The sequence below is a fragment of the Anoplolepis gracilipes genome, chromosome 1 (genome assembly GCF_047496725.1).
Source record: "Anoplolepis gracilipes chromosome 1, ASM4749672v1, whole genome shotgun sequence".
NCBI classification, from domain to species: domain Eukaryota; kingdom Metazoa; phylum Arthropoda; class Insecta; order Hymenoptera; family Formicidae; genus Anoplolepis; species Anoplolepis gracilipes.
The window spans coordinates 12718864-12742500 of record NC_132970.1 but is presented as its reverse complement, the minus strand read 5'-3'; the positions used below and the strand labels follow the sequence as shown (position 1 = coordinate 12742500).

The following is a 23637-nucleotide window of genomic DNA, read 5'->3' as shown; positions in this document are numbered from 1 at the left end:
ACACATATGCTTCTCGTCACCTGTTAAGGATTTCGCGATAAATATTCAGATCTCTAGTATGTAAATCGTCGTGCGGGAGGGAGAAAGGGAAATTTCCATCCCTCCCGACTTGCTATTCTATTTATCATTTATAAACGCATTATTAAGGGAGTTTCTATTTTCAAACGCGATCGTGCGTGTGATTATAATTTATCAGTGACCCGTGGAAATGATCAGATACCTTTCGTGCGATCGGAATGATAACGAATTAATAGAGGCGGGATATAACGGAGGTTATAAGCAGAGAGGCTTCGTTCGATACGCGGCTAGATCGCTTCCGCGAGTTGGTCTAACATTTTCTCCCCCGACCGGAACCATTCACCCTATAATCTTGTCGTTACCTCGTCTCTTCTTTTACAGCCCGCGAACGATGACATATCCTCCGGGAATATCGCGTTCTTCAGTAAGCGCGTCTCGTTCTTTAGATTCCTCGCATGAATTCCTTCCGAGACGCTTCACGTAATATTTGCGACTCTTGAACGTGCGATTTTCACTTCTATTCCTTTAGCGTGTTTCTACGCGTAGTAAACGAGGCGAATGCAACGACTCTATTAAGATATTTTTCCATCTTGACAAAAGAAAGAGATCGTAAAGAGAACGTATTCGAACAATGTATAAGTGTTACATCACCACACTTATATTTCTTCTTGCAATATTGTATCTGAAGAGTGTGCGCGCGAATGCATTTTCTTTTACATTAAAGGATTGATATTACGCTGTCGAGATTGTATCATCTGATATGTGTTTGAGAAATCCAATATATTCATTCAGAATCTCTCTATGCGAAATGTAGTTCATGAAAACATTAAGTTTATAATAGAGCGAAGGATATAGTAATAGCAAAACAATATAAATTTTTAATCTAGTAGTTGCAAATCTTGGCAAATTTATTTCCAGAATTGATTCATCATTCATTAATTATACTCGGTCAAGTAGAATTTGTGAATTGTAATTCTAAAACCGCCAACGCTGCGCAAATAAGAATGAATGAATAATAAACTATGATTGATTGATTCACCAGCGATGCTTTCATCGTAATTGTAAATAGATCGATTTTCGCGGCCGCTTTAATAGCCTTTAATTCGGAATTCATCGATCGACGGCTTATTTAGTCTAAAACGATCCTACGTGCCTAGATTTCCAATATAAATTTCAAAGCCAAAGAGTTAATTCGATGGATATTAAGATTTCACGCAATAAAATGTCCGCACATAACGTCTCTCAGAGGACACAGATGGAGTTGTTGCTAACGGGGGTTAACGCCTATATAGAGTCTGCATTATTTATGAACTTGCTGTGCCATTGATGAGAGCAGCTCCATCTTACCCCTCCCTCGTCCCGACGATACGAGAACGTACGTCGAACTGGCATCGGCGCTGGACGGTTCGTCGTGGAGCGGAACAAATCGCGCGTGAGTAAATCGCCGCTCGCATCTGTCGATTCTCGTAAATAATTAAAACGTGCGTCATCCATGCGACACATGGAAAAGTTATCGGGCATGTTAAGTAGGAACTTTGATGTTCCCTCAAGGGAATAGCAAACACTATTTGTTTTCTTGTAAATATATTCTATATGTAAAAATGCTTAATTATTACACATAATAACGCAAAGCAGTTAAGCGAAATTTGTGATCACGTTTCAATTGATTGTTTTAATAACAATAGCATTAAATAATAATAATAATAATAATAATAAAACACGCACTGTGCCACATAATACAATAATATTATGTAAAATCATTTTTTATATAAACTTATATAAAATAATTTTTAGAAATATCCTTTGATATATATTAATATTAAAAATAATAATTTTAGATCAAATAGTTTTAGTATCTTTATGTTTCTCAAACTAGAAAAAAATGTATAGATGAAGTAGAAATGTAGTGATTTTTAATTTTTTATATGTGTAAAATGGAAATTATATATAAAACATATTGTATAAACGCTAAAAAATAGATTTGCTTGATATTGTGAAAATAAACTGTTTCGCTACATTAAAAGATTTAATTATTGGAGAAGAAATTCAAACATTTATGCAGATAATGATAAAATATTTTTTTTTTTTTTAATATATAATTCTTGTAATAAAATAAAAAATACTATTACATAAATAAATAAAGCTACCTAAACACAATATTTGCACAGAAAGTCTATTTCTCTTGCATATACAAAATTTTTCACACAATTTTCTCTCTCGTAAAACCACTTTTGACATTTTCATCAATGTTGCATCAAATTTTGTTTATTCATATTGTCATAATAAAAACGCGTCACAATAGTTATCGTCTGTTTTTGAGAGAGACATTCCAACTTTGACATTAAATTATAAAAATGTCGAGATCTCTCACATGTTGAAACGTCCTTAAATTATGTATCTTCTTACTGATTTTTTAAAAAAGCAAAATATTACGAAATAAAAGCTTGCAAAGTTTTGTTTTTCTTTCCCTATCTTTCTTCTAATGATACGGATTATCGAATGATACTGTTGCGACGATCGATCTATTCCGTGCGGCCAAAAGGCCACACAAAGATCGCGAAGCTACGAGTTGGAAACCCTCTGCAGAGCGTACCTAATTCCACGCGGGATTTACTAATCCGGGGTTGCAGAGTCGGTCATTATTTGGTGTCGCGTGATCTCGGGGGTAAAGCAGCACACGGGGCGTATTTTGGTACCACGGAACGCGCTGTATTTATCCTCCGATATATCACCCGAACCTCTAAATGCCCCGGAAAAGCTCGTCCGACCGAAACTAGACGCGTATAGAGCGCGCGATCGCATTTTAGCTATACCACGCGGCAGTATCGATTTTTAATTCGCTTAAAAATCGCTTTAAGCCGCGATAACGATTGAAATATCTTTTGCATTAGCAGCCGTTTGTCTAATTACGAGGAAGATTAAATCGAATTGCAGTGTGCTCTGCGCTCGTCCGCCAATACATTCTCTTTGATCGCGTCACATTATTAATAGCTCTTTTATCGGAACGTTATTTAGCACTCCGTCCTTAACTCTCTATTCTATCTGATCACGTATCTCTCTTCCTCTCAATGGTAATTGTCTTTTGTTCACGCAGTTGAAAATTCGCTATTGAATCTATCGCAAACGGAGAAACAGATAATCGAATCAAACAATAGAATTTCATAACTTTATGATAGCTCGTGTATATTAACATACAAATATAAAATATTGGAAAAATTATGGAAAATTACAGTTTATCTTTTGATAAAAATGTAATGGAAGATGATCGTTTACTATGATTTTCCAAGTTTTAATATTATATCTTTAGCAAGTATATATATATATATATATATATATATATATATATGTACAGCTAGCAATGTAAGTCTAGATAAAATTTTGTCGAAATAGATTCTATTTGAAATTAAATGAAGGATAAGCTTTAGAGATATCTTGCCGGAAAGGAGAATCAAAGTTTATGTCGGTGCATTTATCGCAAGTGAGATTACCACTAGCTGCGACTGCGAGTGCAAACGCGAGAGAATTTAGAGAGAGAGAGAGAGAGAGAAAGAGAGAGGAAGCGTGTATCTAAACGTACAGGCCGATAGGTATCGATCCCTGTTGACTCTATTCAGTGTGCACGACTCTCGACGGGGTGAGTTATATACCGCGGGCCGGTGCCACGGTAGAGTAACCTCCCTTGTACACGCTTGGTAGCGTGTGTGCTTGTGAAAACACCGATATCGTTATTTATGCATCGCGCCGATGGTAGGCTGTATATCTCGTCCCCCGAATGTATCGCCCTCGCCCCCTTCTCTCTCTCTCTCTCTCTCTCTCTCTCTCTCTCTGTCTCTCTCTTTCTCTCTCTCTCGACTACACTTGTCGCGGTCCTTCGAAAACTACGTCGGGGCTGCGTCGCTGAAGTTACAGTTAGATTGTGGCTTTCTCGGGAATTCTCCGGATTTTTACGCGCATTCCCCTCCCCCTCCCCCTCTCCCCTCCATCCGTGGCGTTGCGGGATTCGTTTTCTCGTATCGATGTGTACTTCCGTCGCATTTCGCCCCCTCGGTGATACCGTCAAACGCCGCCGAACCACTCATCTTCTCTTCTCCCTCTTTCTATTTCTCTCTCTCTCTCTCTCTCTCTCTCTTTCTCTCTCTCTCTCTCTCTCTCTCTTTCTACCGTCTCCATTCTCTCTTGTAAACGGCGTTGGGATTTAACGCTTTGCGGTTCAGATGTTTTCCGTGTTTCTCGCCGCACCACGCGAATTAATCGCGCGCCGATTTGTCGGTATGCACTGTCAACACGCGTACTGTTACAACGCGGAGGTAACGTTGATATTTCGCAAATAGGCTAAACGCATTGTTGAACGATGCGGACACGCGGCAAACTCCATACCCGACAAATACAATCATTGCGACGCAATATTATTATATCTCGGGAGCAAATGTTTTGCGATGTTAGGCAGTTACCGCTTCCGCGCGTGTTACAATGTAATCGAGCTTATCACAGGGCCTGTAATCGTGATAATGATAATCGGTGCTCGCGCATCCTGATGTGTAACGCGAGAATGTAAACTATTTCTAATTCGATATATAATGAATTTCATTTTACTTCCGTGTTATATACGTCCTAGATATAATGGCAACATAATTTATTAAACACAAAAAAATAAATATATATATATATGTATATTTGTCAAAAATTATATATTATCGTTTTATATAAATATTAAGTATTATATATTTTACTATTATCCAATTTACTATTGTTACATAAATTTAGTCATAAATAGATTTTTATACAATTATTCTTTCACATAAGAAAAGAGAGAGAGTTTGTTATTGAATAGGAGCTCGTGGCTGATAAAACGGTGATTATTCGAGGGAAAATCAACGTCAACTATACTTTCTAGCACGCTTGTTTCGTTTACTATCCCTCTTGCCGTAGGTTATTTTGCCCCATTTCCAATCTATTCATCGAGCATCGCCGATTGTTCACGATCGCACGATTCAATATCGCGTTCAGTGTCTCTTCGTTAACGACCGTCAAAGTGCGCCGGATGCCGTCAATAGTAGACGCAAAAGTGTTAACGGGCGCGTTGCGAAAAAAAAGTGAGAGAAAAAAAAGAGCACGAGTACATTGCGATCATCGGTGTAAAATGAAAAAACGCGCGACGGTAGCGGGGAAGAGAAACACGCGGCCGAATCGTTTTTATTTCGACGGTACGTGGCTTTAATTTCACAGTCATTACCGTTATTATTTCTCCGCGTTCGACCAAACAATTTACGCGATGAATATAGCCGAGTATACAATAACGCGCGAAATTAAAAAAGAGATCGACACGCAAATATTTCCATACCGGCGTTACCGTAATGTTGGCCGCGTGCGTCCGAGAGACTAAACGAACATTGGCTAATTAAAACTATTTATCCCAAATGTGTATAAAGGTCCGTTTTAAAATCATGGAATAAACGTCGATTATTCGCCCCTCCGTCATCCGCTTTGGATTTTCACATCATAAACGAATAAAATTATACGCCGTTGCTGATGAAATGCCACTCGTTTCGACCGGCCCACAAAGACGCGATTGTGAAGTCGCGGAGAGAAATTTTATGAAAGAAAAAAAAAAAAATAATCCACCAGCATCTCTCGCGATGAGTTTTCTTTATGTTCTATCGGCTCAATTTTCCAGCTTCCACGTTCTTCGGACCATCGCGAGTCGCGAGACCTTTTTCCCGGACGATCGTCGAATGGATGTTCTCCTTGTGGCTTTGTTCGCGGCAACGAAGGCCAGTGATTAGAGGTGATTCCATTTTTCCAGTTCACCCTCCGCACTACCGCCCGAGTTCTCATTATTATAAAGTCACTAACGAACCGAGGAAGCGCCCCGCCGATCCCCCCATCTAATTTCTCTCTCTCTCTCGAGTGCGTCCTCTTTCTTGCATCTTTTCTTTCTCTCTTCCCTGATCCCCTTTCTATCGGTTCTCTCGGCTTTCCTGTCGGTCTATGGACCAAATCGATTCCCTTCACAACTCGCAATCGCAAACTAGAGATTGAGGCACTTAAGCTGCGCAAAAGTAGTAACGGCTTTGAAATATTCGCTTAAGTAATCGTAACACGTAATATTCTGAACTCTTGGCTTCCGTTTGTTTATACACCTGCAGTGAACTTTGCTTGCATACTTATAGCACATGAACGGTTTGTGTTTTGTTGGCACGGAGAAGCAAGTATATAAGTACTATAAATAGCTTTCGAAGTTATAGAATGTTTAGTAAGAAGTTTATATTTGTGGAGCGAACTTTTCACAATACTTTAATACGCATTATGCAACAATATGTTTTTTTTATTTCCTAGTTATAAATAATTCGAATGCTGTCATTAGAATTTATTATCATCTTTCTTAATAATTAAGTCGCTTATTCTGATAATGTCAATTACTTTGTAAAATAGGATAATGTAACAAATATAATTTAAAAAAGTGAAAATATTATAATAAAAATATTTTTCCAAATAAATTAAAAAATAAAGTAAAAATTTTGAAAAAAGAGAATCTGTGTTCTGTGTGCGACGCTGGAAAAAGTTTCCGATTGAATAAATTCGATAAAGTTACCATCAGATCACATCCTTCGTTCACTTTTAGATGACTTTGAATCGGCTTGAAACGAGCTCGAGCCCATTCATTAGCGAAGGAAATTTGTAATATCCATTTTCATCAATAATATCGATTCATCAGTTTATTATAAAAATGTATTTAACACATTATGAATTTAGTATTTTCAAACATTATCTCGATTGTGAAAATAATGCAATTGGCAGATAACATGCTACGTTAAATATTTTATCAAATAGTAATATAACGAACAAATATTATTAAAAAAAATATTATTTTACGTACAGTTACAAAGAGAGAGAGAGAAAAAAATGAAAAATTTGCGAAACTTGTTATAATGCATAAAATAGCCGGTTATCTCAATGTAGAAATAAAAGATAACTTTCCGAGAGCTTTAGCTCTATTTTAGCGATAATAAGAGCCGCGGGCGTGACAAACTTATTCGCGTGGAAACAACAAAGTCTTGAATTCGAAGCCTTCGTAACAACCAGGAATAATAAAGACCATCCAAGGTAAATGTTTTCACGACGGGTAAGTACGTGTACGCACCATGAATATGCAAATCCGCAACAAATTTCCCCTCCTCTCGCCCGTGCGCCCACGAAACACCTTTTTCTGGCAGCCTGATTAACACCTCGTGAAAGTAAAATCAGCGAGTTAGCGACCCTGACTTCCGCCATTACGCGCCCCCTTATCAATTCAATACATTCTCCGCTATAATCGATTAATTGCGTCACTTAAATCCCCGTCCGCGAAGAGCAGTGTACTTTTCTTTTAATTCGCGATAAACGCCCGACGGCTGTTTTCGCTATGGTGTTTTCTATAATAACTTCCGCAACGTTACGAAGATCTTTAGCCGTATCGAAGTAATTTTATCTCTCTCTCTCTCTCTCTCTCTCTCTCTCTCTCTCTCTCTCTCTCTCTCTCTCTCTCTCTCTCTCTCGTATCTTCTTAAGACGACGTGTTTACTTTGAAACTTTTGAACCTCCGCGCTCTTACTTTTCCGCGAAGACACTTGTTTTTCGCGTAATCATTCGACGATTTTACGTCCGTTCCACTTGTTGTCTCTCGTATTTTCTTGAGAAATAATAAACTATCCCCGAGCGCTTTCTCTTAACTCGTCGTCTCTTTCTCTCGCAAGAGTATAAGCTCGACACGAAGTTTTCAACAACGTCCAGAATAACCTGGTTAAAGTATCTTCAATGCGCGAGCGTCTCGCGTTTAACCTCGTTATATCAGATTTCAAATGAGCGCGGAGATATTCTCAGACATTTCTTCGTGGCAAAAATGTGCGGAGCGACTGATATCATCGGCGACTGATATTCCGACGCGACACCCGGTTCGAAACGTGGCGTAGAAGCAGCTTTTCGCGCGGAGACCTCGGATAAGGCTTTGTAAAAACTTTCATCCTCTCCCCCTTCCCACACGCTGACGTTTCAGAGCGTGTTTTATCGTCGCTCGACGTTAAAATAAAGTGACCGCGACGCGGAGCTCTCGCCTGTGGCCCCTCTTTTAGCCATCCTCCTTTTTCAACCTCGTCCTCTCGTCGTTCGGTCCATCCTGCCGCGACCTCGCTCTCGCTCCGGGATATTGTTTTAGGGATGGCGTTCGAGCATCAACTGAAAATAGACCTGCCGTCGTAACACGCGTGCGTTCATCCCTCTATCTCACTTTCTCCCGTCGCGCTTTCGCTACCCCCCCCCCCCACGTTTCTTTCCCCTATCCTTTTGACTCATCGACGCGCAAGTGCATTCCCTCCCGGTCTTCTCCCTTTCGCGGCGTTTTATGACAATACTAAATTTTGTGATGAGTGCGTGAGGCGAAACGATATCTGAGCGGTTGGCCGATGTGATACCGACTGGCTATTGTGGTACGGAGCTATCAGCGAACCACGCATTCCGCCAAGTAAATCGAGGGAGATTATCCGTCTCACTTTCTCGCCCGTCTACGTTTTCCTCATTTTATTGCCGACTGAAATTGCGCGACCGAGACTGAGCACGAACGTGTGAAACACTAAAACCGTTCTAATTGTCGCGTATGAGGCATGAATTTAATTGTTCCGCGTTTACGAGCTGAAAGGTATCGATAACACGACTACAATAATCGAGAACAACGTTGTACTGAAAACTCGAATTATACTAGGATAGATACATATTTTATTACAGTTATCGCTAACTATAATTATAATATATGTTTCAATATTTAAATAAATCTTGCCTGCGGCATAATATCGATTGCTTCAATAAATAGTTAAATAAAGAAAAATATTGTAAGAAATTCTTTTTTAATTACTAACCTCTCTGTACTTGCTTATATAATATTAAAATAATTTTTCATCGAGATATTGTGCAATACTACAATATCTTATTAATCAATACATTGATTAAGCAAATTAAATAATATTGTTATAAATTATATTACACGATACTAAAAGTTTCAATTAAATCTAACATTAAGTCAAAACGGGGTATTTATAACCATTTTTTATTCTTTCCAATATTATTATTAATGACGTATTAAATAATAAATTGACATTTTATAAGAAGTAATTTTTTATTTTTTATTTGCTATTTATTTATTATGTATGTATATTTACGTATCATTGACAAGAAAGAGAAGAATTATTGCTCCGATTTCGCCAAAGGCTTCCCCTTCGGAAAATTTGACCGCACTCCAAGGGTGGGCCACGCCGGAAGTGACGCCTAACAACGAGGAGGAAGGAACCTTCTCATTTTCCCGCTCGTTGCAAAGCACGACAGAGATTTATTAAACTCCCCCGAGAGACAGGAAAGAGTCGAACGAGGAGCGGCAAGCAAACAATAAATTCAGGTTTAAGAAAACAGGATACGATGGTTGGAAGGGCGATGACCGTGGCCTGCCTTCATTCGAAGGCGCTCACTTTCCCCTCTTCATCTTGTATTTAGGTTGATTTGTGACTTAAAGACGATGATTTTAAATTACTTGTTATTTCGTCGCAACGTATCTGGCGCACTGGATCAAGGCGAAAATCTCATCGGATTTTGTCGCCTTTAGATTAATCCCAAAGTGAAACGAAAACGTCTTATGAAACATTGAGAATATCTATGAAAGATGCAAGAACGTTGCCTTTATTGCTAACAGGGGAACTTATATCGAGTCTTCAAATATTAAAACATGCCTAATAAATATAAAAATCCTAGCTTTCTTTCTTCCAAGTTTTTCTTTAGATTTATTAAGTTTTAATTTCATTTCATGTTGAAATTTTTTCTTGCAAAGATAACTTTCATCATAAAATGTCCATAAATAATCTTTTTCAAAGTAATACATACGTTTTTACTTAGATTAAAAACAACCAGCTTAAAATAAGATAAAATATTTTATCAAACTTGCGATCGTTCTACTAACCTCGCATCGATAATTCAACAAAAGTAACTGAAAAAGATTTATATAGCACGAAATGACACGATTTGTAATACACGTAAAAATTGTTCGGACGTTTTTGAACGAATGTAGCGTTTGTGCCCTGCTACTTCCGTAGGGAATATCATATTTTGCAGCGCACAGGAAGTGTGACAGAAAACGTATAACATCGATTGTGAACGATGTAACGCGCCATCGCCTTTCGTTGTTGCCGTACATTTCCATTATTGCGCACTTAAACGCGCCGAAACAGAAAATTCGAAAAATTCAATATTATCGTATTGGTGCATTTTGTGCCTATCGGAAATATGAAAAGCATATATTTGCGTCGACACGAATTTTATATTGTACAACCCGTCCCCTCCCCCCCCCCTTGTGCGAGTAAAAATAGTTTGTCGCAAATCACTGCAGCGAAATGTACAGTGTATCGAATTCCAATTACTCTACATGCTGCACGCGAGTTTTTATCTCCCTCAATGCAAAACTTTACCTTTCACCATTGAAATTCGTATCGTGCTTTAAAATTTAATTGCATCTTTATATCGAAACGAATATTTTATATTAAAGCAAAGCGTGGAGCACACGCGCTGGACAAAAATTGCAATTTGTCGGTTTATGTTTATATATTTATACAATTATAAATAAATTGTTAAGCCTAATACGCTGGGTTTAATATTTCAAAATTAATTCTCACTGGCTATTCTATTTTTTTTTATTTTCATTCATGACACTACTATAAATCTGTACGATATCATTAAAAGAGTTTAATTATTATTTGTTTAATTTTAATTTATACATTTTAGATAACTAAAATCCTTAACAAAATAACATTTCACATTTAGGTATCAACGTTCTCGCTTTTCCAACAAAACACAAAAAATATGTTATTAATTCATCGATTTTTTAATGACAAAACTGGTTAATTTTTTTGCGGTATTTTTTGTTGTCAATTTATCCTATTATTAACGACCTAGATTTCCTTGACACAATTATACTTATAATCTGTTGAATAAACTGTATTTGGTAGATAGTGTTACATTACAATGTGTGGTGTGTTTTTTCGCAAATGCTGACACATCGTCACATTCTCCTTTTCTCCTGAGCACGATGTGGTTGCCCACTGACAATGCTTGCACGTATGAGGTGACGCGCGTGCACGGAAATTCAAGCACGCCTCTTTCTCTCTCTCTCTCTCTCTCTCTCTCTCTCTCTCTCTCTCTTCCTATCGCACACCTTTAAAGTGGTTGCATCTGCAACCGAGGAGACGTCTTCGACGAGGAGATGCATCGTCTCTGATAAGGATTGCCGGAGGTTACCGGCGATGGTCCGCTCTAATTAATCAGCGATTCGTTAAAACCGTCTCTGCAGGTCGATAACGTTCTACCGGGTTTGCGCTCACCATCAGAATCCAAAGGACCGGGAAAGGGACAGGAGAAATGGCAGGCAGGGGGGAGGGAAGGAAAGGGGCGGTAGAGGGTGGTAGAGGATAGGTGGCAAATCAGAGAGGGTGGCTTGGGAGACAGCGGAGGGTGCTGGAAGAGAAGAGAGGGTTCGGCCGGAGGGCGTAGCACGGGTTGCGCCGGGCTATACATTACGAGCTTTAGTAGGGTTTAGCCGTCGCTATATACCGTGTCGCGGTCACCATTCCGTACCGCCTACACGCACAAGCGTGGACACACACACATACATACACACATATGTAGGTACACGCGCGCGCCTATAATCCCGCGTGAATTCGGCGTACGTAGGTAGATATGCGTGTAGGTCAGCGCACGCGTGTGTACGCTTCGACCTCTAAATACGTGTCAAAGTGTGCGTGAGTCCGCGGCACCGCCGCCACCGTGTGCGTGTCGCATAGCGGCACATACACACCGTATGTGTTCGGCTCCGGGATATACGAACGTGTGCGTCGCGAGGCCCGGTTTCGTCTGGGATCAATGTAGTGGTCTCCGTGACACTCGACCTCAATGCCCGCGATAATGTCTATCAGTTCTATCACGCACTTTGACGGCCGCTCTAAGACCCTATACAGCTATAGCTCGTGCTTTATCGCGTCGACATACACGATGTACAAAAATTATTGTGCTCGTCTTTTCAAAATCTGTAGCTCAAAATATATATACGATGTATGTTTCTGGAACACCGTGTATAATAATTCGCTATAATAATTCGATGAAATGCTCATGTTTGACGATTTTACGAGGCTTTCTCTCTCTCTCTCTCTCTCTCTCTGGGTGAACGATGTCTAATTACAATTATCGCGGCGCAACTTTTTGCGAGGCGAGTAAAAATAGCCGCATTGCGAATCGCGAACCGCGAGGAGGCGGATGAAAACGTAGACGATACGCTGCAACGTTTTTAGACGAAGAGATAGCACAAGTACCGATTGAAGTCGCGCGATGGAAAGTTCCGGCTGTGTAGAAAGCAAAGTTAATGTTTCATGAGTTGGCGGATAAAGAACTTTGTCCGCCGGCCGAGTTTAACTTTGCGACAATTCGTCGAGGAACGCGTCTGTACTTGCGATGGGGAGATAACTCGATAATTTCCGCGCGCCGTATTTGCATCATATATATCCATGTTTTTTTTTCTCCTTCGCCGTTGAACCAATAATAGAAGCGATAATAAAATCACACGATATTACGCGATATTTCTTATTCGCGTGTAAGAGGTCTGCTGTTTCTTACTTTTAGCAGTTAATAAGACATCTTATAATTTTCAAATTAATCTAATTTAATTTTTACTGCTATTTTCAAACTTTAACTTTACAAATTTGAGAAATTTATACGCGAATGGAATGTATATACATATAATAATGGCTGATAATTAATATTGTGAAGAAAGATCTCTCTCAATGTAACAATAAATGATCCAAAAGGTGCGATGTACATACATGATGAATACAATAATTTATGTTTGCAAAATGAACGAAATACCTGTACTCATGATTAATCGATATGATAACATAAGTAGAAAAATTCTTGTTTTTTATCGATCACATTCTACCTATAGAATTCAATCCAATTTAAAGTATGTTATTCTCAAATTAAGAATAATAGTACATTCATTGATATTAGAAAAAACAGCGTATGATAAAATGTGTTCATCGCATATACATACAGCGTATGCGATCACCATATTTGACAATTGAATGTTTCATATTGTAGCGGAGTAAAGAGAAAGAAAAAGAAGATTTCATTTTCATACATATATATTTACTAGTGTTTTGTACATATACATATATGCATAGTGTTTGGTGCACGAATATTACCCAGAAAAGTGATAACCACGGTTTGTTATTGTCTCCCCATGCAATCGTTTTCCGCAGAATTTCGAACATATACATTCAAGAAGTCACGTTTGAAGCTCACATATCTTGTCTCAGGACAGATGTTGCTTTTCGCGCTTTTAACAAATTAAAGTGGACGAACAAAGAGAGACATTTTCTACGACTAAAAGAGCCGTAGGGTCGAAAGATAAGAATGTATACAGCCAAAGAGAGAGAGAGAGAGAAAGAGAGGAGAAAAAAAAAATGTAGAGAGAAACAGAGACGAAGGCGAAGCGGATTGGCGCTAGACGAAAAGAAGAGAACGGCAACGCATAAAGAGAAGCGTCGAGACGTCAGGCGTTTCTCGCTTGCACGGCTTCGTAGAACCACCTCTTGCTATTATACTGATTACATTTTCAAATGCGCCTATCCGGGATGCGTTCTCTCCCGACTCTTCCGGCCCTTTCTTCGCCTCTTTCTCTCTCGTCTCTCGCAGTGTTCCCGCAACATCTACAATCCGACATGTTCTATCTATTTTTTCGCGTCCCCATGGATTTTATGACACCTTCGTCGCTATTTCTCTCACAGCGGCATATTTTACGACACCCTCCGTTCCTTTATTTTCCTCGGCGTAAGAACGATTTTCACGTAGGGAATTTCGCGCATGACGAAGCCCTGGCGGCGAATTTCCTGTCCACTTCCATTTGAGCCTTGTGTGCATCGGCATGAGAGTATCTGAATTTCTAAAAGGCACGACGAGATGGCCTCGCGCGCCGAGAATTCGCTCACACAATACGCCGGTAAATCACCTCGGTGCAAGACAAAAGGCGGAATTCAACGAGAAAAAGTCGGTCACACTCTGCGACGACGTACTATAGACGCAAAGGCCTCGGGGGTTCGCACGATTGATCGATCTCGGATGAATATTTACAACGGCCCCGCGCGCTCGCGTCTCTTTTTGACGCGCCGATTAGTTCTAAGGAAGAGAGGCGAATAACAATAAGTTCGCGCGTTACAGGCCGTACGATAAACTCGCATTTGCATGCGCGAACTTTAATCCTTTCGCGCGCGCGCGCATACTCGGATTTATGGAAATTTATCGATCGATAATATCGTTGCAAGTGATAAATATATGCGAGCTACGAAGAAAGTAACGTGAATCTTAATACAATAGAGGGCACCGCAAAGTTATCGTATTACGTTTCGAGAGATATTTGCGCATCCGGTCCGCGTGATAACGCGACATCAATCACCGCGATAACGAATGCAGGAGAAATCGGCGTCTGTTTTAACGAAATATATCCCAGGACAAAGGTGCCGAGTATTGCAAACAAAGAATGCGTAATATGCGTCAGCACATACATGATATTTGCATGCCAATGATATCGACGACATTGGGTCATTGACCTGTGATGAGTTAAGTATTTTTAATAGTCGGCTCCCGACCAAAGAAGTGCTCTCGCATTCACTGAACCGTTCGTCAAGTGCAATTGATTGCCGCTATACTGAGAAGTTAATCATAGTCACTCGTCGTCTACGGTCTACGTGATGGAGAAATAGGTTTCAATCATCTTAAGATCATTGGATGTTCGCCCGCTGATTCGTATAATATTGAACGTATATGTATACATATTTACGAAAAACTTTATACAAGATTTATTTGAAGCTAGAATAATTATGCTCCTTCGTAAAACTTGTCTTTAAATAACGCCCAATATCGATTAAATAATCAAAGAAAAAATTATATTGCACTCTAATATAATATAATTCTCTATAATAATGCTAAAAAATGGAAAACTACAGATTATATATATATATTTTGCAGAATCGTTTCGTTCGAAGAGAGAGAATCTTTCTAACACTCTTCTCAACGAGATGTGAGACGACGGGATCAGCGATGCAATTCTAAACGCGCGATGACTGCAACACCGTCTGCAATTTCCTCGGTGCACTGTCCATTACGACTTTCGAGGGACAATGAGACTTTATGGACGATTCCCCCTCCCCCCTCCCGAGTCTTATCCCCTTGTAGTTCCCTACGTGACACCGGTCCTAATGGTGTGCCTGGAGGCCGACATATCCTACCATACCATTAAACGTGGAGCCGTGGAGCGACTTTGCCTTTCTACTTTATGCAACGCGCACGTCGAGACATGTGTCATTATTTTCGCGCAACTATCTTTCTAGTTACACCAACGGCACGTGCAACGTGCCGCTACTCGAACGTGCCGCCGTCGTGGATAATACATGTTGCATTTGTTTTCGTTAAAACGTTGACAAAACGCTATCTCCCAACATGGCGACCCTTTAATCTTCATTCGCGCCGTCTCGTTTGGGATAACCTTGTTTTCTCGCGACAGCGACCCCTCTCCCTTTTATCGCCACGTGTTGCTCTATCGCGAATGCCAAAGCTCTCTCGGTATTATTATCGTTATAACGTTATTCTTATCCCTGAGTTCAAAGATACGCTTGTGAGCGATGCGCACGTTTGATAAAAAATGTATTTAAAATAAAACAAGAACTCTCTCTTTCTCTCTCTCTTTAGCTCCTGTTTCGCGCGACACATTAATTTCTCTTGGTGTGTGCGTGTGTGTGTGCGTGTGTGTATGCGTGTGCATATATATTAATAATTAATTAACTCATTAATATGTTAGCAGACTATCATGCGGTTGGTGTGTTTACACAGATATGTCTAGAAAACAAATGTGATAATATTCATTACCGTATGAATGGTAGATTTTTCTCTATTATTTCGACGCGTAATAAATATTCATTCGTCTTTATTGTGCCCATGCATTCGATGCCGTGTGCCCACGATATTACCATCGTTAATTATAATTTGATTTAATTTCCTCATTTATAATATCCTCGTTAATACGCATCATATTTTCACTTTTAATCCCGTATCGAGCACTGTCAACGTTCCCGCGCTGCTGATTCCATACCATCGATCGTCGTATAATAATCATGTATAATTGGTAAATTACTTGTTAAGCGACCAGAAAATTATGCCGATCCGATATGAAAATTGAGATCATAAATACTATAGTTTGTTACATATTATATACGCTTCAGGATTTTCCGCTTTGACCACACGTAAGGGATTAAGTGGCGTTGAAAATTATCATTCATCCACGATCAGATTTCGCAACTTAAACGAGTTAAATGACAAACTGAAATGTTAATATATCATTGAGAACAAACATCAATAATAACTAAATTTTATACTCTATGTATATCTCTCTCAAGCCGCGCTCTTTGATACATAAATATATATATATATATATATATATATATATATATATATATATATATATATATACATATATATATATATATAACGTTTTTCTTCTTTTACACAAATCTATAATTTTTATATATTCTCATCCTATTACTATTTTATTTAAACAGTTTGTTGACAACGTCAAACTATTAACCATATATCTACAGTTATATCTTCAGAACATAATTCTTAAAAATTATGTTAATAATTAACTGTTTAAATATGAAAGAGAAACACACATAAAGCCATTATAATAATTAGGAGAAAATAACTAAATACAACACTTTTGTCCCATTTTTCATATCAACGCTTATGCCTCTCTTTGCGGATTGAAAATATGTTTGTATTATTAGCATCGCTGCGGCGTATAATGAAAAATATGTTCAGCCGCAGGGGGACAGTGTTTTCGAGGCAGATTGGAGCACCTGTTTTGATTTCGCGTGTAATATTGCTACCCTGTTAGTTCTTCCTACATGAATTTCAATATTTGCACGGGATAATTCATCCAAAAAAGCTCGCTCCAGTTATTTTAATTAATCAACTGCTGCAATTTTTGAAAATATATTTTACATTCCATCACACACGCGAAAAATTTAATTTTTGTTACATGAAAAATCCTACCTTGCGACCGCGATCTCGGAAGGTAAATGGCATTTCTATCCAAAGATATTTTCTTTATCAACCGACGACTTTAAGAGTCACAGTTCGCTTAATCTGTAAAAAAAGGTTCGCGTGAGTTCCCAATAATTCGTGTAAGAAAACGTGCGTAAGAAATGCCCATAGCGAACTGTTCGTTGAAAACCTTGGAATGGAAGAAAAACGGCGCCTTCATTATCCTTAAGAAACGCCGCAATCAATCTCTATTCCAAAGCAAGGTTTAGAGCATTATCGTGTACGTCGCGTGTGGAACTCACGCGAACAACGGAATAATCTCGACTTTGAGCAAGGAATTCATTCGTAAGAACTTACTTCACATTTACGAGTAAAACGAAGACTTTTTTGGAGCGAGCGATATACGCTGTCACGTCAGTTTAGCTTTGAAATTGACAGCATTACTCACGAGATCGATATTTTTTTTTACGCATACATTTCATGATGTTAATTAGTTTTAAATTCTTACATTTTGCTATTATTATGATATTAACGTCACTCTGATTTTTCTAACTATAATATTTGGATATTATTTTTATAATAAAATATTTTAATAAAATATAACAATGAAAAGTAATTAAGTAAATTTTTTAAATATTTTCTGAATAATATATTATATATTCTGAATTGTTAAAAGAACAAAAAAAAAAGATTAAAAGAATAGTGATATTATTGTTTAGTGCAATATCATGCTTTGTTTAAATCAAAACACATCTAAAATATTCTGTTCTTAAATCATAATCCAAAACCAATATTCGATTTTAATTGCATCCATAACTGAAATATCATATCGCCATGTCGCAAAATCGCGTTTGAAGTGAACTTAAAAACTGAAAATTGCAATCTATCAGCATTGGTACGGTACCGAGACGCAATTCCGACATATCAATAGCGACAGGGGACGACGCGCTCCATTCCCCATTCGTTACACGTTATTCCGCGCGAAAGCGGAAATAAAACGATGATTTTTCGGCGCAGAGGGTAAACGCGCGTTCGGCTCGGGCGCGTCCGTCGCGGTTTTGAAACAAAATATCGCCTGTGTGAAAAACGCGAAACGGAGCTTTTTTCCTGCTGCGTGAGATTTTTCCTACTTATTCAGATCCGAATCGTCTCACGGACCAATTCATCTTCTCCAAACGCGAACACTGCACTTCGGTGTGCAAGTGAATTCGACCCCCCCCCTCCCCCTACCTACCTGCCCGTGTCGACGACTGAAACGATAGTGGCACGATATCCACTCTCGAAGCGCTTTCGCGTTCGGTACAGCGGCCGTTTACAAATGTTGGGCGTGGTGGGGAGACGAGCGGCGCGTCCCCCGAAAGGCACGCGACTGATGATCGCGGAGAAAAGATAATATAATGACAGAAAAAGGAATCTTCAAATATAGGAAACTTTTCGAAAGCACCAATTATTAAGGGAAGCGTTCTTCGCATCCCCAAACACCCACCTGGCTGGTACATCTACGGTCCTCTATGCCTATCGCTCGTACGGTTGCCTCTACCATTGCACACGAGCACTGCACGACACTCTTAAATCACCATCATCTTCGCCACTCGAATACCCCCGCTAGAAACCGATCTCCTCCCCTAAGCCAGTCAGCACGACGGACCAACCGGTGAGCGGCGCGGTACTCCGATCGCTCAGTCGGACGATCACTGGGGAATACCGCAGTATCGATGCCGCATTCGCGGATACAGCTGAGCTTGTTAGTAGATGGAGGACAACACTGCACGCGGTTGTCCGTTAAAATAGCCGGCTGCGCTGTCAATACCGGGCGCTTTACGCTCCTTTCCAGAAGCCCTCGTAACGGCGCGAGACCCAGGGTGGAACAATCTAACACGCGGTTCGGATAGCAGAGTTCGAGCGGCAGGGAGAACGTAGGTAGTAGAGTCAGTCGTGACCCGAGTCCACCCACCTCGGTGGACGCGCGCGAGGGCGCGGAGGCACGGTACGTGCTGTGCGCGACGCGAAGACGAATCTACGCTGATGACAACCAAGGACGCGCGTGAGATCGACGTTCGCGGTTCCGGGGCTAGCAGTGCACTGACTCCGGCCTCCTCGTTCGACCCGACGGTCCGCGGCTCCGACTCCCACGCGGCGCATGCGTGGCTCAACATGGCGACGTTGCGCCGTCGTCGTCGTCGTCGTCGTCGTCGTCGTCGTCGTCGTCGTTGCCGCCGTCACCGACGTCGACGTCGACGTCGTCGTCGTCGTCGTCTTCGTCGTCGTCATCGTTATCGTCGTCCTCGTCACTCCTCGACTCTGTCTTTCCTTCCATTGTGATTCCCTCTGCGCGCGATTGTGCGTGTGGATCACGCACATGTACTCGACGTACGCATTCGTATATATATATATATATATATATATATATATATATATATATATATATATATGCAAACGCGCTGTCATGCTTCATGCCCCAAATCGGCACCCCCGAGAGAGAAAGGGAAGGGGAGGTGAGCTTTTATATTTCGGCGGCACCGACACCCTCGACCGATAGAAAGGATGAGTAACACACACCGATGGTTCTCGCACTCTTTTCACATAAGAATAAAAATAAAACGTTGCAGGTGGTTCGCAGGATGACTGATCGTCGACATGCATGCGGTCCTCCTCCTTCTACGCGCGCGATTATCGAGTGTCGAATGAGTTCACATGATCGAGCACTTAGTCATGGACTGTTCCTCGTAACATACGAACGCGTGACTTCCATAGGTCATGAGTGAGATTAGGGTTAACTGCGCCGATTATGCAACGCACCGATGTAAATTTCTCCTCGATGTTGATGCTTTGATGTCCTAAATGATGCCTATGTAGTTCTATTACGAACTAAATTAATTGGAACAACGGCTGATGTTTAATCAGGTTGTCTTCATTCACTAGCAGCTTATCTTTAATTAAACGTTACTTCCCAATGACAAAGATATATTTCGCTCTAAATTAAAGGAATTTATTTATTTATAAAGTTATTCATAAAGTTCAGAAAATGAGCTTCCTATTTATATTATTTTACGCGCGCAATGTTTATTAATACAGATTTAATATAAATACTAAAAGACGGAAATTAGTTAATAAAATTTACACGAGAAGAAATACAATATATTAGAGCATTGTTTTAAAAATTTTGTTTCACTTTTCTGATTCTGTAAATTTCTCGACAGAAAAGATAATTGATATAATCATCACTTTTATGAAACTTACAATTATTAATTTATATATTGATAAAGTCACGAAAGACCAAGCTATTTCTATTGTATACATTATTAGATTTTCTAACAACATAGATAGGCAGAAAATAGTTTTGCGATATTTCCTGGCAACGTGTACTTTTATTGAAATGGACATTCTTAAATTGGATTCAAGCGAATCTTATAGCTCGACCATAAATATATAACGATATATGCGTATAGGAACGAAAAGTAATAGTTGGCGAATGACAACCGAGAATTTTTGCCATGATTGTCGCGGATATAGCACGTATTGGCATAAATAAGTTATACGTTTCTAGATGCAATGTATACGATGCACCGTTTTTGTTCTCTTGTCTATCTTAGTAGTCGCTATTACTGCCGCTGCGAACGACATACAGCCGAATCGCGAGTCTCAAAACGAATTTGGCATCGGCTCAGAAACATCCGGATGGTCGTTCAGACCTCACGAAGAAAGGAAGGATTTTGTTGGGAGCATTCCAAGTACTTCGGACAAGCGTAACGGGCCTTCTTCGATATGTGTGAAATTGGAATTACGTAACGTATCCGGCAGAACGATTAAGACGTCTTAGGAAAAAAATCTCACGTAAAATCTATCGATGTTACAAGCGTGACGTGCGGTCTATGATCTCGTTAACGATAGAGGAAAAAGGTGGTAACGTATATAACTCGGTACGAGCTGTTGAAGATAAATTAGTAGATGGCTCAGATAGCGTGCGCTCACAAACATGGTAGATTGGTTCTGGAACTACGAAGTGAACGCTAAATTAAAGCATTGTTAATCCCGTGCTATTCCATTTTCGTCTTATCTAAAACTTCCGTGTAATAAAATTTAGAATGGCAAATGAAACTTTACGTTGCTCTCGTGGCATAATCCGATAAGTACAAACAAAAATTTCGGTAAGAAGGTGTTTCTAAACTTGTATACTGACGAGAAAATTGTGCGCAATTTGCAGATTTACTTTTAACCGCTAAATACATCCAAAGTTTCAGCCGCGCAAAAAAGAAATACGATAATTAATTACCAGTTTGTTCCATTTTATTTGACAATGTTCCATTATCTGTCGTATGCCGAAGGGTCGTTATGATAAGGAACGCTCGTGACCATTTTGAAAACAGACGAGATAGAACGTTTGACGAGAGATAGGACTTTTCGCCGGAGAAGAAATATTCCTGAAAGTTCGCAGTTTGCCGATCGATACGCGTTATTCCCCAAAGTAAATGTAAAGACAAACGTGTTTTCCTTTTATCCAGTCGCACTAATTTGATTGAACCGATAATGTATTATGGAGTAATAGCGTTAAATTCCTTCGTAAGTAAAATTCCATTTTAACATTCTGAACCAACTTGAGAAATACTTACTTTAAACAGTTCAGAGTCATTTTATCGTAATTAATATATTTTAAAAATAATATGGATATTATTAAAACACGATGCTTTTTAACATTTTCTATTTAATCTTTTTTTTTTTTTTTTTTTTTTTTTTTAATTTCATACGACATTCCAAATTAAAAAGTACACATTTTAACTAGAAAGAAGTTTTTAATTAGAAAACATTTTTTAACTAAAAACCGAAATGATTAAAAAAATTTTACATTTCGATATTCTACTTTGTTCAAAATTGTCTCTAATTCGAGAGAGAGAGAGAGAGAGAGAGAGAGAGAGAGCTCCTAATTCAATATAATCTCGAAGAGACAAAATGTACTAGGTGGAAAGTATATTTAGAAGTTCCAATTAAGTGCAAGCCAGCGAAGGTTAAGCAGGCGTGAAGGAACCTGATTTGCCGCCCCTCTTTCCTCTTCCCTTCCCCCAACATCTTAAAAGTACTTTTCTTTCGTCGCAAGTCCGGTACCGACGCTAAAGCAAGGCCGGTACTGGCGAAGCGTCGCCTACTGTAATCCTTAATTGGTCCGTGTGATTCATTCGGTCCATTCATCGTAACTAAACTGCTCTTCGAAGGAGGGCCATCCTCGCCTTCGGCGACAGAACCGAGAGAGCGCGTCGGATCTATCTCTCTCTCTCTTTCTCGCTCCTTGTCTCTTTCTTTCTGCTGGCTATCACAGCCTCTCTCTCTCTCTCTTTCTCTCGTTCCATCTCAGTTACACGAGATACCGCCACGATGTTCTACAGTAGCCTGTCTCGCTACCTGTCGTTATAACGTTAATCAGATAAACAAACGCGGTCTTAACTAACACGTTTGACATAATCAGCTGTTCAGATAAGAAAGAAGGAGCGAGAGAGAAAGAAAATCGATAGGAGAAGACGAACAAATGGATAAAGTTAATAGAAGCGGATCTAATAAAACTACAATTTTAAATAACAACCTTAATCCAGGTAGCAATAATCATGTAAAATAATATAATAACTAACAAAGTCCTTTTTTTCTATATTCGGTTTCAAATTCTATTTGCAATATAAATTATTCAAAATACATGAGGGTTTTTTCTAATACTTTTTTACTTGATTATATCCTTGAACTGTTATCTGAGAAAAATCACTATTCATGCCTGAAAGATAATGATAGAAGTGTGTTGTAAATGCGCGAGCAGAGATGCGGAGGTGCGATTGGTCTCGTATGAATCCACAAGGAAAGCCCGGTAAGGTCATTTCAAGATGATGTCCCAAAAAGAGAGAGAAAGAGATAGAAAGGGACAATGATTGTCTGGATCAGAAGAAGTATACGAGGAAAAGGGTGCGCCCTGCGGGTCCTGCCCGAGCGGATATTATTACGAGACTCGACGCGTTCCCCGTTCCGCCACGTACGTGCAACGACATTCACACGATGACGACGACGAGGAGGACGACGAAGATTACCCACTTTTCCACGGCCGCACGTCCCCTCGAACCTCGTTATTTCAAGAATGCGAGTTACTTTGGAAGAGATCGTATAAAGAGATCGCTGTCTCGTTACCGATTACTCGAAAGGCCGCGCGGAATCTTATGCTTTTTATTCCGGAAGAGCCGCTTCTTATTCGGGAAGAGCCGAATATAATAAAAAAACGAGCGTGCAGGTCATGAAAAATTGTAATTGAAAATTACGATTGTAACGTGACATAACTTTAAATTACTACCCGCCGGCAAAAATGCATTTAATTCATGATTTGTGGCCGCAGTAAGTTTAAAATTTGTTGGATTTATTGTGCATTAATGTTGTAAAAGTTCCGATAGCAATTATTATAATTACTTTGATTGTACTTTAATTCTGTATCCAGATATTTTA

At 39.5% G+C, this 23637-nt stretch overlaps 1 protein-coding gene across 12 annotated transcripts in view; it reads right to left on the bottom strand.

Annotated features, from left to right (window-relative positions):
* The window catches only part of Ten-m (teneurin transmembrane protein Ten-m), a 575864-nt gene that overhangs the window by 199112 nt on the left and 353115 nt on the right, over positions 1-23637 (bottom strand). For 4 of the 12 annotated variants that reach the window (XM_072894631.1, XM_072894622.1, XM_072894649.1 and 1 more), the window contains exon 1: positions 18656-19265. The exons of the other annotated variants lie outside the window; for them this stretch is intronic. Coding sequence is in view for 1 of the 4 variants with exons in the window: in XM_072894604.1 (XP_072750705.1) it covers positions 18656-18668 (13 nt within the window). In the remaining 3 variants the exon portion in view is untranslated. Of the gene's footprint in view, positions 1-18655; positions 19266-23637 lie in introns of those variants that run through there. 12 annotated transcript variants of the gene reach the window in all.